This window comes from Oncorhynchus masou, chromosome 23 (assembly GCF_036934945.1).
Source record: "Oncorhynchus masou masou isolate Uvic2021 chromosome 23, UVic_Omas_1.1, whole genome shotgun sequence".
Taxonomy (NCBI): Eukaryota; Metazoa; Chordata; class Actinopteri; order Salmoniformes; family Salmonidae; genus Oncorhynchus; species Oncorhynchus masou.
The window spans coordinates 40317894-40332670 of NC_088234.1; the positions used below are offsets into that span (position 1 = coordinate 40317894).

General features: G+C 41.1%; 1 protein-coding gene across 8 annotated transcripts in view; it reads left to right on the forward strand.

Annotated features, from left to right (window-relative positions):
- lrrfip2 (leucine rich repeat (in FLII) interacting protein 2) overlaps positions 1–14777 on the forward strand; it is a 61652-nt gene that overhangs the window by 27135 nt on the left and 19740 nt on the right. For 7 of the 8 annotated variants that reach the window (XM_064932073.1, XM_064932072.1, XM_064932074.1 and 4 more), the window contains exon 3: positions 5503–5589. In XM_064932073.1, the coding sequence (XP_064788145.1) occupies positions 5503–5589 (87 nt within the window). Of the gene's footprint in view, positions 1–5502; positions 5590–5842; positions 5997–8675; positions 8739–8832; positions 8875–9106; positions 9185–9897; positions 9982–14222; positions 14289–14616; positions 14707–14777 lie in introns of those variants that run through there. The other variant, XM_064932071.1, reaches the window with a different exon arrangement.

Sequence of the window (14777 nt, forward strand, 5' to 3'; positions counted from 1 at the left end):
AATGCAGTTAGCGGGAAAACACAGTTGCCAAAAGGGCACTGCACATGCAAGCAGTTTCATCTAATGGAAAATAGCCATTATACATTTTGAAAGAGAGGAGATCTAATAGGCTACTTTGAGGCAAGGTAAGACATGCCTCATATGTATTAAAATGTTCAAGTTTCAAACAATTATGTCTGTTTTCAAAATGCATACTGCCTCCAGCTCCGTGAAAAGTGTTTATGTGACGCACTGATGAAGCCTGCCTTCCATTGTCGTTTGACGCCGCATTCAAAACAATTCGGAAATCTTACTACTTAAGTGAGTTCAAGAAGACTGGGTAAAATCGTTTTTGAAAAGTCATCAACCTCGGAATTCCAACTCGGAAACTGTGGTCTTTAATAGAGCTCCGACTTTCCGACATCCTGATTTGACCTCACATTTTTCAGAGTTCCCAGTTGTCTTGAAAGCACCACAAGATGCTGCTGCTGCTGCAGCAGAGGGTAGTGCGTACTACAGATGGTCGTGCGTACGGCCAAACTTCCTGCAATCCAGGACCTATATAATGGACATGTCAGCGTCTCCAGTCACCCAAGTCAGACTGTTTTCTCTGCTGCCGCACGGCAAGCGGTACCAGACCCCCAAGTCTAGGACCAAAAGGCTCCTTAACTTCTTGCGGATCAGTGGGACGCTAAGCTAACTTCTGGTAAAATTGCAGAGCGCCAAATTCAAAATAAATTACTATAAATATTAACCTTTCATGAAATCACAAGTCCACCCCCCCCCGTCTGTCCGTCCGTCCAGCTGAAACGGTGGCGCAGGGAATGCAAAAAATATTCTTAGAAATATTTAACCACCACACATTAACAAGTCCAATACCTCAAATGAAAGATTAACACCTTGTTCATCTACCCATCATGTCAGATTTTTTAAATGTTTTACGGCGAAAACACAGCATATATTTGTTAGACCACCACCAGAACAAAGAAAAAACGCAGCCATTTTGTAGAACAAAAGATACAATCACAAAAGCAGGATAAAAACAGAAATCATTCACTAACTTCTTGAAAATCTTCATCAGATGAGTCATATGACATGTTACACAGTACATTTATGTTTTGGTCGATAATATGCATTTTATATCCATAAATCTCGGTTTACATTGACGCCATGTTCAGAAAATTCTCCAAAATGTCCGGAGAAATTATAGAAAGCTACGCCAGATAACAGAAATACTCATCATAAACTTTGACTAAAGATACATGTTCTACATATAATTAAAAAGATACACTGGTTCTTAATGCAACCGCTGTGTCACACTTTTTTTAACGGTACGGAAAAAGCCTAACATTGCAATAATCTGAGACGGCGCTCAGACGTAACAATATTTCTCGCTATGTTGGAGTCAACAGAAATACAAAATTACAACATAAAAATTCCCTTACCTTTGATGGTCTTCGATCAGAATGTAGTGGAAGGAGTCCTAGTTCAACAATAAATTGTTTTGTTTCATAATGATCAATTCTAGTGTCCATGTAGCAGCATTTGCTACCACTTTCAGCTCAAATGCCCAAAAAATGACTTTTGGTCCAGGATAATTTTGCATCAAATTACATATTACAGGTCGACGAAACTGGTCAAACTAGGTGCAGAATCAATCTTCAGGATGTTATAAACGTACAAAACTAATGGCATTCCAACCGGACAATCTTAGTTCATCTCGGGCTGATTGGAACAAAGGAAGCACTCCAAACGCATATGCGCTGTCAAGCACATGAAACTTTTGCGACACTGTAGTAAATTCCTTCCCATTAGGTCAAAGTTCACAGCAAATGCTCCATTGCACTTTCTACTGAATGAGGACATCTAGTGGAAGACATTGGAAGTGTTTCCAGATCCATAACTTGTTGGGAAGGGAGGGGGCGATGACGTCAAAGTTGCCCCAACTTTCAGGATTCCAAAACTAGTTTGGAAGATTGCCTGCCCTGTGAGTTCTGTTATACTCACAGACATAATTCAAACGGTTTTAGAAGCTTCAGAGTGTTTTCTATCCAATAATAATAATAATAATAATATGCATATATTAGCAATTTAGGACAGATTTTGATGCAGTTCACAATGGGCACGCAATTCATCCAAAGGGGAAATACTGCACCCTATCTTGAACAGGTTTTATTTAAGTTGTTGTTAATCCAGCCGCCATGTCAGATTTCGAAAAGGCTTTATGGTGAAAGCAAACCATGCGATTATCTGAGGACAGCGCCCAGCACACCAATGCATAACAAATCATTTTCAACCAGGGAGTTGCGACACGAACGTCAGAAATAGCGATATAATATATGCCTTACCTTTGAAGATCTTCTTCTGTTGGCACTCCAAAAGGTCCCAGTTACATTACAAATGGTCCTTTTTATTCGATAAACTCCTTTTATATCCATAACTCAGTTTAGCTGGCTCGCTTCAGTCAATAATCCACTGTGTCCTTCCTTCAAAATGTATACAAAATGAACCCCAAACGCTACCAATAAACTTATCCAAACAAGTCAATCAACATTTATAATCAAACCTTAGGTATCCTAATACGCAAATAAATTATACAATTTAAGAAGGAGAATCGTTATTGTCTTTACCGGAGAAAAATACCAAAGAAGACGCTCTCATTGACGCGCTTGGAAACACTACAGCCAAAATGGGCGCCACCTAGAAAAACTAGGCCAGAAAAACAGCCAGGCCAAAAAAACAGCCAGAAACTCTTTCTAAAGACTGTTGACATCTAGTGGAAGCCCTAGGAACTGCAATTGGGCCCGATTTCGCCCTTTTATAAAAGTGCCAGCCATTGAAATCAGTGTAAGGATGAACACATTTTTGGGGGGGATGGTTTGTCCTCTGGGTTTTGCCTGCCATTTCAGTTCTGTTATACTCACAGAGATTATTTTAACAGTTTTAGAGAAACGTTAGTGTTTTCTATCCAAATCTACCAATTATATGCATATCCTAGCTTCTGGGCCTGAGTAGCAGGCAGTTTACTTTGGCCACGCTTTTCATCCGGACGTCAAAATACTGCCCCCTATCCCAAAGAAGTTAAGGGCTTGTAAGTAAGCATTTCACAGTAAGGTCTACACTTGTATTCGGCGCATGTGACAAATAGTTTTTTTATTTGAGTTTCTAGAATTGATTGTAGATCAATAAGTCTACTTTAAGATGATTTGGAAATGAAGCGGAAAAAATGCTAATATAAGGGATATTGACTTGCATTGGATTTGTGCCTCAATTTCTAAAAAGTTAGCATTTGGAGACGGTGGCCAGGTAAACCAAAGCTTGGACTGCTGTCTTGTCCATAAACTGCTTACAGAGTAAGAAAGGCAACCAATAGGCCATTTTGTAATTTGGGTGAACTATTCCTTTAAGCTTTTTCCTCATAAACATATATCCCAGTGTGTGGTGATTAGTGCTGTGTGGTGGGGTTGCTCTCTCCATAGTATTGGGTTCTTGCCTCCTTCACTCATGCTGCCAAACATACCCTAGTAAAACTGACTGTCCTAGCGATTCTTGACTTCGGCGATGTCACTTACAAAATAGCCTCCAACACTCTACTCAGCAAATTGGATGCCGTCTATCACAGTGCCATCCTTTTTGTCACCAAAGCCCCATATACTACCCACCACTGCGACCTGTATGCTCCTGTTGGCTGGTCCTTGCTGCATGTTCCTCGCCAAACCCACTGGTTCCAGGTCATCTATAAGTCTTTGCTAGATAAAGCTCTGCCTTATCTCAGCTCACTGGTCACCATAGCAACACCCACCCGTAGCACACGCTTCAGCAAGTATATTTCACTGGTCATCCCCAAAGTCAATACCTTTTTGGCTGTATACACTATATACAGATTTTTCTATTGTTATTGACTGTACGTTTGTTTATCCCATGTGTAACTCTGTGCTGTTTTTGTTGCACTGCTTTGCTTTAGCTTGGCCAGGTCACAGTTGTAAATGAGAACTTGTTCACAACTGGCCTACCTGGTGAAATAAAATTGTCCCTTGGGGATATTTTTGTACCTCTCACACAATTGGGTGTTTCCCCAGAGTGAGGGCCCCTGCCAGGAGGTCGTCGGTGCTAATGACTAGGCATGTAACGATTCACTGATACGCATTGGTTCAAATGTTTAACACCGTACTCAAACCGGACGTGCGTGTAAATTGATTTTGTCCCCCCACACCAAACGCGATCACAACACGCAGGTTGTAATATCAAAACTCTCTGAACCAATTATATTAATTTCAGGACAGGTCAAAAAGCATGAAACATTTATGGCAATTTAGCTCGCTAGCTTGCAATTGCTAGCTAATTTGTCCTATTTAGCTAGCTTGTTGTTGCGAGCTAATTTGTCCTGGGAAATAAACGTTAAGTTGTTATAGCGTTGGACTAGTAACCGAAAGGTTGCAAGATTGAAAGATCGAATCCCGAGCTGACTAGGTAAAAATCTGTCGTTATGCCCCTGAACAAGGCAGTTAACCCACTGTTCCAAGGTCGTCATTGAAAATAAGAATTTGTTATTAACTGACTTGCCTAGTTAAATAAAGGTAAAATAAATTACAACTGCTGGTTCACAATTTATTTTTATTTTTTCACATTTTTTGTTGTTGTTGCTCATATTACTTTCTACCTTCCGAAAATGCCTAATCTTAAGTATGTAACCATTTTGACAGTCATTGATCAATAAGTCATTTTGTATGCCAAACAACCCGAGGGGGTCTTGCATCATTCCTGTGGGGGCAACATGTTTACTGCTGCCTTGTTTCGATTGTTCAGGTTCACCATAAGTAACAGTTTTGGTAGTTTTGCTTTACAATCATTGTATATGCTCATTTTTAGAAATACAGGGTTATGTTGATAATTCCATTAACGAGGATAACAATCACTTTTTCTACCAAGCACTTCGCCGGAGGAAAGTAGAAGTTCACGTCGTAAAAACTTCCAAATAGTCTAAACCGTTTGATTTTTGAGATGGGGGTGAAATCCAAAGTTGTGCTATATATTCATTGGCTGTCATAGCAGAATGTAAAGATAAATATTGATACATTACTACCTCAAACACTTTGAATCTGCAAAAATGACCAATTAATTAGCGGGTGATGGTGATTTCGCATCAAAAGTGGGGGTACAAAAAGCTAACATGGGCCCCCTTATCTGATAGTGGGGTGGTGGATGCCCAATTGCCCAATTTCTCAGCTCAGGTGCCTACATACACCATAGACAATTAGATGTACATAATTTGCACACACACCAACAAACAGAAGTCAGCTCAGACAGATCAGAGGCACACATCATGAGCTCCATCAGCAGCAGATTTGAATGTTAGTGTGATTCACCGACTCGCATTGATCGGTTCCTCTTATCAAACGGAATCGTTTCAAACTAAAACGTATTGTTGCTGTATCATATCAGAGCCCATATACATATCAAATCGTCTTTAAAGGTGAAGATGCACATCCCTGCTAATTAATTTTTTCATGTTTTGTCCCACAGGCGGAGGCCAGGCTGGCTGCAAAGAGAGTGGCCAGGGCGGAGGCGAGGGACATCCGAATGAGAGAACTTGAACGGCAACAGAAAGAGGTGTACACTCTGTCACACACACACACACACACACACACACACACACACACACACACACACACACACACTTAGTGATACAGGTACAGTCAATGATTCAACAGTGATTAATTCAAGAAAGAGATCCTGCCATTTCTCTTGTTGAACCAGAAAATTGTTGGGGTGTACGAGTGCTGCATGTTCACAGATCAAATCCAGATATCTGTATATAAACCATCTTTCACATGTACTTTTCTCTTTCCCTTGTATGTAAGTGATGAACCTTGTGTGACTCAGTCTAAATCATATAATAAGGTAGTTGTGTGTTCAACTCCATGGCACTCCCTCCCTCCCCCTGTTTTGTCCAGCTCTCCTCTCGCCACTCCTCATCCAGCAGCAGGAAAAGCTGGGGCTCGATCCACCAATGGATGGTAATGTTAGGCCAGGGAGCATGGGCCTCTCTCTGTACTAACACAGCCTGCTCTGTTGTGTATGGGAGCTGCCCTCTATCCCCCTAAACGGTGCCCTCTGATGACAGAACCTTGCATCACATTATAAATGTTGTTCTGCAATGTATTTGTGTAGAAGACATGGCTATGCATTGAGATTTGGCTATGGCCTAATTTGGGTCTTTTATGCTATGCAATGAGGCAGTTTGGAGCTAATGTTGATATTTATTATGAATTAGGTACTTTGGTCCTGTTTTCTGTTCTCTAACCACTGTTGAGTGAGCGTTTCTGAAATAGGCGAGTTCCTAGGGCAGTTGCGGTGACCGTATTACCGCCACACCGGCAGTCACGAGTCATGAAGGCAGTCAAATTCCACGTGACAATAATTAGGTTTCTCTAAGCTTTGATACTGCTGATGGTCATTAGTTTCCTAACAAACTTGCTAACTGCCTGGTACTCAGCACTCTATTGTCCCTCTAATCACTCTGACATCAATGCAAATGTAATGGAAAATCTAATCAAACACTTCATGAGAGCTCATGTTGCGCAACATTTCTATAGGATATGCAGTTGTGTGAGAAAATAGAGTGATGGCCTCTAAGAGGATCCCATCAGCTTTCTATAGGCTAAGCCTACTATATTTATCAACTGTCCTAATATTAAGCACATTGCTTATCTTTACAACAGGCTGGCATTTACAACAGGCTACCCTGGCTGGCATTTAAATGATCCACGGGATAAGGGTCCTCCATTTGCTATTTAATAGCGTAAATGACATGTTTCGAGACAGGTGCATGATAATGGTCCGTTCTAAATCAAAACAAATTTAAAACTTGTTTTTCAACCACTCCACAAATTTCTTGTTAAACAAACTATAGTTAAGTCGGTTAGGACATCTATTTTGTGCACGGCACAAGTAATTTTCCCAATAATTGTTTACAGACAGATTTTTTCACTTATAATTCGCTGTAACATAAGTTTACATTTAATCCATGGGTCATAAATTTACATACACTAAATTGACTGTGCCTTTGAACAGCTTGGGAAATTTCAGAAAATTGTCATGGCTTTAGAAGCTTCTGATATGCTAATTGATATTTGAGTGAATTGGAGGTGTACCTGTGGATGTATTTCAAGGCCTACCTTCAAACTCAGTGTCTCTTTGCTTGACATCATGGGAAAATCAAAAGAAATCAGCCAAGACCAAGTCTGGTTCATCCTTGGGAGCAATTTCCGAACGCCTGAAGGTACCACGTTCATCTGTACAAACAATAGTACTCAAGTATAAACATCATGGGACCATGCAGCCGTCATACCGCTCAGGAAGGAGACGCATTCTGTCTCCTAGAGAGGAATGTACTTTGGTGCGAAAAGTGCATATCAGTCCCAGAACAGCAAAAGGCCTTGTGAAGATGCTGGATGAAACGGGTCCAAAAGTATCTATACAATGACCCCAAGCATATTTCCAAATTTGTGGCAAAATGGCTTAGGGACAACAAAGTCAAGGTATTGGAGTGGCCATCACAAAGCCCTGACCTCAATCCTATAGAAAATGTGTGGGCAGAACTGAAAAGGCGTGTGCGAACAAGGAGGCTTACAAACCTGACTCCGTTACATCAGCTCTGCCAGGAGAAATGGGCCAAAATTCACCCAACTTATTGTGGGAAGCTTGTGGAAGGCTACTCGAAACATTTGACACAAGTTAAACAATTTAAAGGCAATGCTATCAAATACTGATTGAGTGTATGTAAACTTCTGACCCACTGGGAATGTGATGAAAGGAATAAAAGCTGAAATAAATCATTTTCTCTATTATTCTGACATTTCACATTCTTAAAATAAAGTGGTGATCCTAAAACAGGGAATTTTTACTAGGATTAAATGTCAGGAATTGTGAAAAACTGGGTAAAAATGTATTTGGCTAAGATGTATGGAAGCTTCCGGCTTCAACTGTATGTAAAGACAAGATTACATCAAGAATAGTCTGATGCGTGACAATATTAGTCTGTAACTTGTGAATTATATATGATGCCCAGCTTAATTGTAGCACAACCAAAGTTGCCAAATTAACTTCTTAACATTAAGCACATTAATTTGCTTTACAAAGTGTGTAGAGCCTAACTGGCATACATAAGCACCCCGGGAGACCCATGAGGCGGCACACAATTGGCCCAGCGTCATCTGGGTTAGGGGAGGGTTTGGCCGGCCCGGAATGTCCTTGTCTCATCGCGCTCTTGTGACTCCTGTGGCTAGCCGGATGCATGCACGCTGACACAGTCACAAGTTGTATTTTTTTAAAGAAATAACAAACAATTCCAGAACAATCTGAGAATGTGGGTATCGAGATCCTTTTTCAGGTGAAACGACCCAGCGAAGAGATGTGTGCTTAGGACTGTGTATGCAATACTGTAGCTAGCTAGTAACTTTTCAATGGAATTACTGTGTGGAAACACAGGTTTCCTCCTTTATCTTTTCTGTGGTTGAACAGCTCTTGTTGCAGTGTTTCTGATGGATTAAAGGAGCTGCCCAGGTTGTTGGAGATGTTTGGACTAACATTAACATCAAGATGTGTTATGCGTGGTTACGTCATTGCATGTAGAGTATTAGCCTTTCTTTGCATCTCCCTCTCCTCTCTTAAGTTCCAACGTTCTCCATCTCCAGGCCGACACAGAGAAGGCCCGGCACTCTGGAACTAGTACTAGATCCAGTAGCCATCATCGGCGGGTCTGTATACTTTCTCATCTCTTTCTCACCTTTATCTTATTTTCTGACTTGTCTTGACGTCCTATTTGTCTGTCCCCGTGTTTCTCTGCAACAGGATGATGATGTCATGTCGGTCCGTAGCACTGGAAGCTACAGGGTGTGTACATTTACGTATTCTCATTGACGGTGTCATGTCATTATTTTAGTCTGACTATTAATATGGAGGTAGATTTCTGTTGGAAAGTCCACACTGATGTGTGAGACCATTGACCTTGTCGAGACAGCATTGGCTTTATGTGTCTCATTAATTGTTAGAATTTGTTAAAAATTGGAATACATCAATGTTCCTTGAGTAATTATGTTGTGGTGTGTGTGTTCTGGTTTTGAAGTCAACCTCCTCATTGCGAGACCTGGGCAGCTCATCTTATAAAAGCCTGGCCAGCACCTCTCGTCGAAGAGACCTGGTGGTGCGTGTGTGTGTCGGGTGTGTGCATGTGTGTGTTTCCTGGTAAAGGTGGGATGGATGGCATGACTGATTGTGCAGAAGGGAAATGGGGATGGGTTTGCTGGCCCATAAAAGACCAGTGTTGAATTTACAGCTGGGGTACAGAGGAAGATAGCTGGGCTATATTATGCAGGGCTATATTCTATGTTGTCATGGGCTAGGCTAACATCCTTGTGGCTTGTAATGACATTCAAACAGCTGAGATGGTTCATCTCTAAAGTCATAGTACCAGGCTACCGCAAATGACTCAGCGTGATAGTGTTTAATAAACAATTCAATGTCCATTACTAACCCATTTTCCTAATGAAAAAGACATTTAGCTTATCATTTAACCTCACAGTTTTGCAGTGTCATGCACCAACTGTCAAAATGTAGCTATGACTTGGTGTGCCGTTCGTTCTCACAACTTTTTAGTAATCTGCAGTGCGAACACACTCACAGCATGTCCGTCTGTCACTCCTAAGAGCAGGGGTCTCAAACTCATTTATCCTGCGGGACCACATTCGGTCTTCCCGCAAGGGCTGTATTTATTAAGACAACCGGCCACATTAAATCGGCTCGTGGGGCCGCATCTGGCCTGCGGGCCGCCAGTTTGAGATCTCTGCCAAGAGCCGCCTATTGGCTGTTTTTATCTTGTGGTGGTCATATTTCACATGAACCTTGTTCTCTCCCCAGTCTGACGGCCTGTCCAATAGCTCGGCCCTGAAGAGTAGCTCCTCTGTGAAGGGTAGCTCCTCTCTGAAGAGCTCCCGCTCCACTGTATGTACTTGTCTCTTGCTGAGCTTGTAGGGGATTGATTCACAGTAAAAGTGACTTTCATCTGTCTTTTGTTATACACTGAACAAAAATATGAACGCAACATGCAACAATTTCAAAGAGTTACAGTTCATATAAAGAAGTCAGTCAATGGAAATACAGTTCATTATGTTCTAATCTATGGATTTCACATGACTGTGTATACAGATAGGCATCTGTTGATCACAGATACCTTAAAGAAAATGACTGACTGGCACGACAATGGGCCTCAGGATCTCGTCACAGTATCTCTGTGTATTTTAATTGCCATCGATAAAATGCAATTGTGTTCGTTGTCTGTAGTTTATGCCTGCCCATACCATAACCCCACCTCCACCGTGGGGAACTCTGTTCACGACGTTGGCATCAGCTAACTGCCCACATGACCCCATACACACTGTCTGATATCTGCCCGGTACAGTTGAAACCAGGTTTCATCGGGGAAGGGCACAGTTCTCCAGTGTGCCAATGGCCATCGAAGGTGAGCTTTTTCCCACTGAAGTCGGTGACTACACCGAAATGCAGTCAGGTCAAGACCGTGGTGAGGACGATGAGCATGAAGCTGAGCTTCTCTGAGACAGTTTCCAACAACTTGTTCATAAATTCCTTGGTTGTGCAAGCCCACAGTCTTATCAGCAAATTCTCTAAAACAACATTGGAGGTGGCTTATGGTAGAGAAATTAGCATTCAGTTCTCTGGCAACCGCTCTGGTGGACATTCTGCAGCCAGCATGCCAATTGCATACTCCCTCTCCAAAACTTGAGACATCTGTGGCATTGTGGCGTGTGAGACAACTGCACATTTTAGTGGCCTTTTATTGTCCCCGGCACAAGATGCACCTGTGTAATGATCATGCTGTTTAATCATCTTCTTGATATACCACACCTGTCAGGTGGATAGATAATCTTGTCAAAGGAGAAATGCTCACTAACAGGGACGTAAACTAATTTTAGCACCACATTTGAGAGAAATAAGCTTTTTGTGCATATGGAACATTTCTGAAATATTTTACTTCAGCTAATGAATCTTTTATTTCAGCTCATGAAAAATGGGACCAACATGTGACGTTGCGTTTATATTTTTGTTCAGTATAGTTCAATCAGCCATATGTTCATTTTAGTTTTCCTATTTTGTAAACTTGAATGTCATTACACACTGATTTCAAATGTGATAGTGTGTGTGAGAGGTTTTGCATAGTGAGTGGGATAAGAAGAGCTTGATTTAATCGCTTTAATTGCATGCTTTACCAGAAAAGGTGCTTTTTTACATGCACATGTATTTGTACACTATACTGCCTGACTCCAGATTTTCACCATCATTAGCTAGTTTTCCATCCAATTGGCAGCACATTTAACTGTATAACTGATCAAATTATGCAAGCATTGTAATTTTGAATTCCGTAAAGTGAGTGTGAGAGAGGTGAAGATATTGTCTATCAACAATAACAAGCAATCGGGGTATGACAACTTGGATGGAAAATGACTGAGGATAATAGTGGACGATATTGCCACACCTGTTTGCCATATCGTCAATCTAAAGTGTGTGCTGGCCTAGAGGGAAGCAAAAGTAATTCCGCTACACAAGATTAGTAAAGCCCCCTTTTACTGGCTCCAATAGCCAACCAGTAAGCCTGTTACCAACCCTAAGTAAACTTTTGAAAGAAATTGTTTGACTAGAAACAATGCTATTTTACTGTAAACAAATTGACAGACTTTCAGCACGCTTATGGGTAAGGACATTCAACAAGCACGGCACATACACAAATGACTGATTAGCTGAGAAAAATGTCTGATTAAAAGATTGTGGGAGCTGTTTTGTTAATTGCGAATTTTGACATTATCGACCATAGTCTGCTGCTGGAAAAACGTATGGCTTTTCTCCCCCTGCTATATAATGGATAAAGAGTTACCTGTCTAACAGAAGACAGATGATGTAATTTAATTGAAGCCTCTGCCAACATAATCCAGGTAGAATCAGGAATTCCGCAGGGCAGCTGTCTAGGCCCCTTTACTTTTTTCAATGATTTCTAATGATATGCTACTGGCCTTGATTAATGCTAGTGTGTCTATGTATGCAAATGACTCAACACTATACACGTCAGCTACTACAGAGAGTGAAATCACTGCTTCAGTTGCAAGGCATAAATGTGTCCTAAATATTTCAAAAACAGAAAGCATTGTATTTGGGACAAATCATTCACTAAACCTCAACTATATCTTGTAATGAATAATTTGGAAATTGAGCAAGTTAAGGTGACTAAACTGCTTTGAGTAACACTGGATTGTAAACTGTCATGGTCAACACATGTTGATACAACAGAAGCTAAGATGGGGAGAAGTATGTCCATAATAAAACGCTCCTCTGCCTTTTTAACAACACCATCAACAAGGCTGGTCCTACAGGCTCTAGTTTTGTTTCACCTGGACTATTTTCTTTCAGTCATGTGCCACAGGGGGACCTTAGACAATTACAATTGGCAATAATTTGCATGTAAATCTCTCATGGCTCAAAGTGGAGTAGAGATTGACTTCATCACTGCTTGTTTTTGTAATAAGTGTTGACATGCTGAATGCACCTAGGTGTCTAAGCTACTAGTACACAGCTCGGACACCCCCCACAAGACATGCTACCAAAGGTTTCTATACAATCCCCAAGTCTAGAACAGACAATGGGAGGCACACAGTACTACATAGAGCCATGGCTACATGGAACTCTCTATTCCACATCAGATAACTGATGCAAGCAGTAGAATCAGATACAAATACACCTCATGGAACAGCGGGGACTGTTAAAAGACACACATAAGACACACACTCTACACACACATGGATTTTATATTGTACAGTGCATTTGGAAAGTATTGTACCACTTGACTTTTCCCACGTTTTATGTTACAGCCTTATTCTAAAATGTATTAATTATATTTTTTCCTCAAATCGACACACAATACCCCATAATGACAAAGTGAAACCCGTTTTTAGATTATTTAAAAAAAAATAAAGCAGACACCTTATTTACATAAGTATTCAGACCATTTGCTAAGAGACTTGAAATTGTTTCCATTGAACATCAAGATGTTTCTACAACTTGATTGGAGATCACCTGTGGTAAATTCAATTGATTGGACGTGATTTGGAAAGGCACACGCATGTCTATAAGGTCTCACAGTTAACAGTGCATGCTGAGCAAAAAAAACAAGCCATGAGGTCAAAGGAATTGTCCGTAGAGCTCTGCTCCCTGTCCATGGAACTAGTCCACTGTGCCACCATGATGGAGCTAGCATGCAATTTTTTTTTGTTTGTTTTTTGTCATACAAAGCTGTCCAATTTTGTCTATTCAAACAGCCACATTTTCAAATGAAAACAAGCACTTATTAAAATAAGGTGTGGTCAATTAGTGGGCGCAGCCTACACACCTGAACACACTTAACAAGATGGAGGATAGAGAGTTTTGATGTTGCGGACAATGTATGATTTTAAATAACCTTCTCAGAACGTTCTTTGAACGTTACTGATGTTTTCTGTTATTTTTTATGGAAAATTTTAATGTTCTGAGAACTGGACATGAAATTGAACTATGAAGCCTGCAGAAAACGCTATGCTAAAGTACTGAACTCCCATAGAAGACCATTGTTTGTTAACGTTCTCTGAGCAATTTGAGAGTATTACTTTAAGTAAAACCATGAGGAAACCTTATGGGAAGGTTGTATGCAAAATAACGATAGGACAAACACAATCACCAAGCTCTATGAAACATGGTTCTTAGAACGTTATGTGCTAGCTGGGTTCTACTGATTATATTTCTATAGCCTCAAAGCAACAAGCTGTTCAATATTTGGCGTGTGTGCTGCCCAAATTCAGTCAGTGTTCAGACAGGAGTAATTGTATAATTTTGGAAACATTATTGCAATTTATCAGGGGGTGCTGCAGGCTTTTCAGCACAACTACTTTCCATGGCTATGGGTCTTGGATCACTGTAATATAATAATATATCCCATTTAGCAGACGCTTTTGTCCAAAGCGACTTACAAGTCGGCTGGGGCCACTACTTTCCATGGGTGGCCCCAGTATGGGTGGCGTTGCAAGCGCCATGCTCTACCGACTGAGCCACACAGGACTCAGGACTGTGACCCTAAGTAAGATTTGCTGTGGTAGAATGATTTAACTTCTGGTGTTCCCACCTTCATGTCCCCTCTTCCCTGCCAGAGCTCTGTGTACAACGACCTGCATAAGAAGGCTCCCGTGTCCAGCAGCTCCAGGAAGGGCCTGCTGGTCAGTGTGTGTGGTCTCCTAGTGTGAGCCTCTCTGGGCGCATTGGTCCTACTAACTGGAAGCAGATAATTGGACCTATTACATTGGTGGCCAATGTAACTGAGAAAATCTAAAGAGGAAGATGTTTTTCTCTCTCTTTGTGCATGCTTTATGTATTACATAATTGTTCCATAATAGACAAAACGGTGCCCTGTGATGCTTTCAATTTTTAATAGTGCAAAATCTAGATGAAAAGGCACGTCACAGCTTTGGCATGTTGTTGTGCATTATTCATTTCCCCCTGTCTCTCTGTTTATGGTCATATCATACTATTCCTCTCCTCCTCCAGACTGGCTTGTACCACGATCAGAGGAACTACAGCAGCTTAAAGAACACCTCCAAACTTCCTCCTCCCACTACTTCCACCTATCAGCCTCGGGTTTGTCTTTCTCTTCAGTCCTGGCCTATTTCTAGCCCTTCCCTGTCTCGATTAAGTGGTGAAAGCTAGTT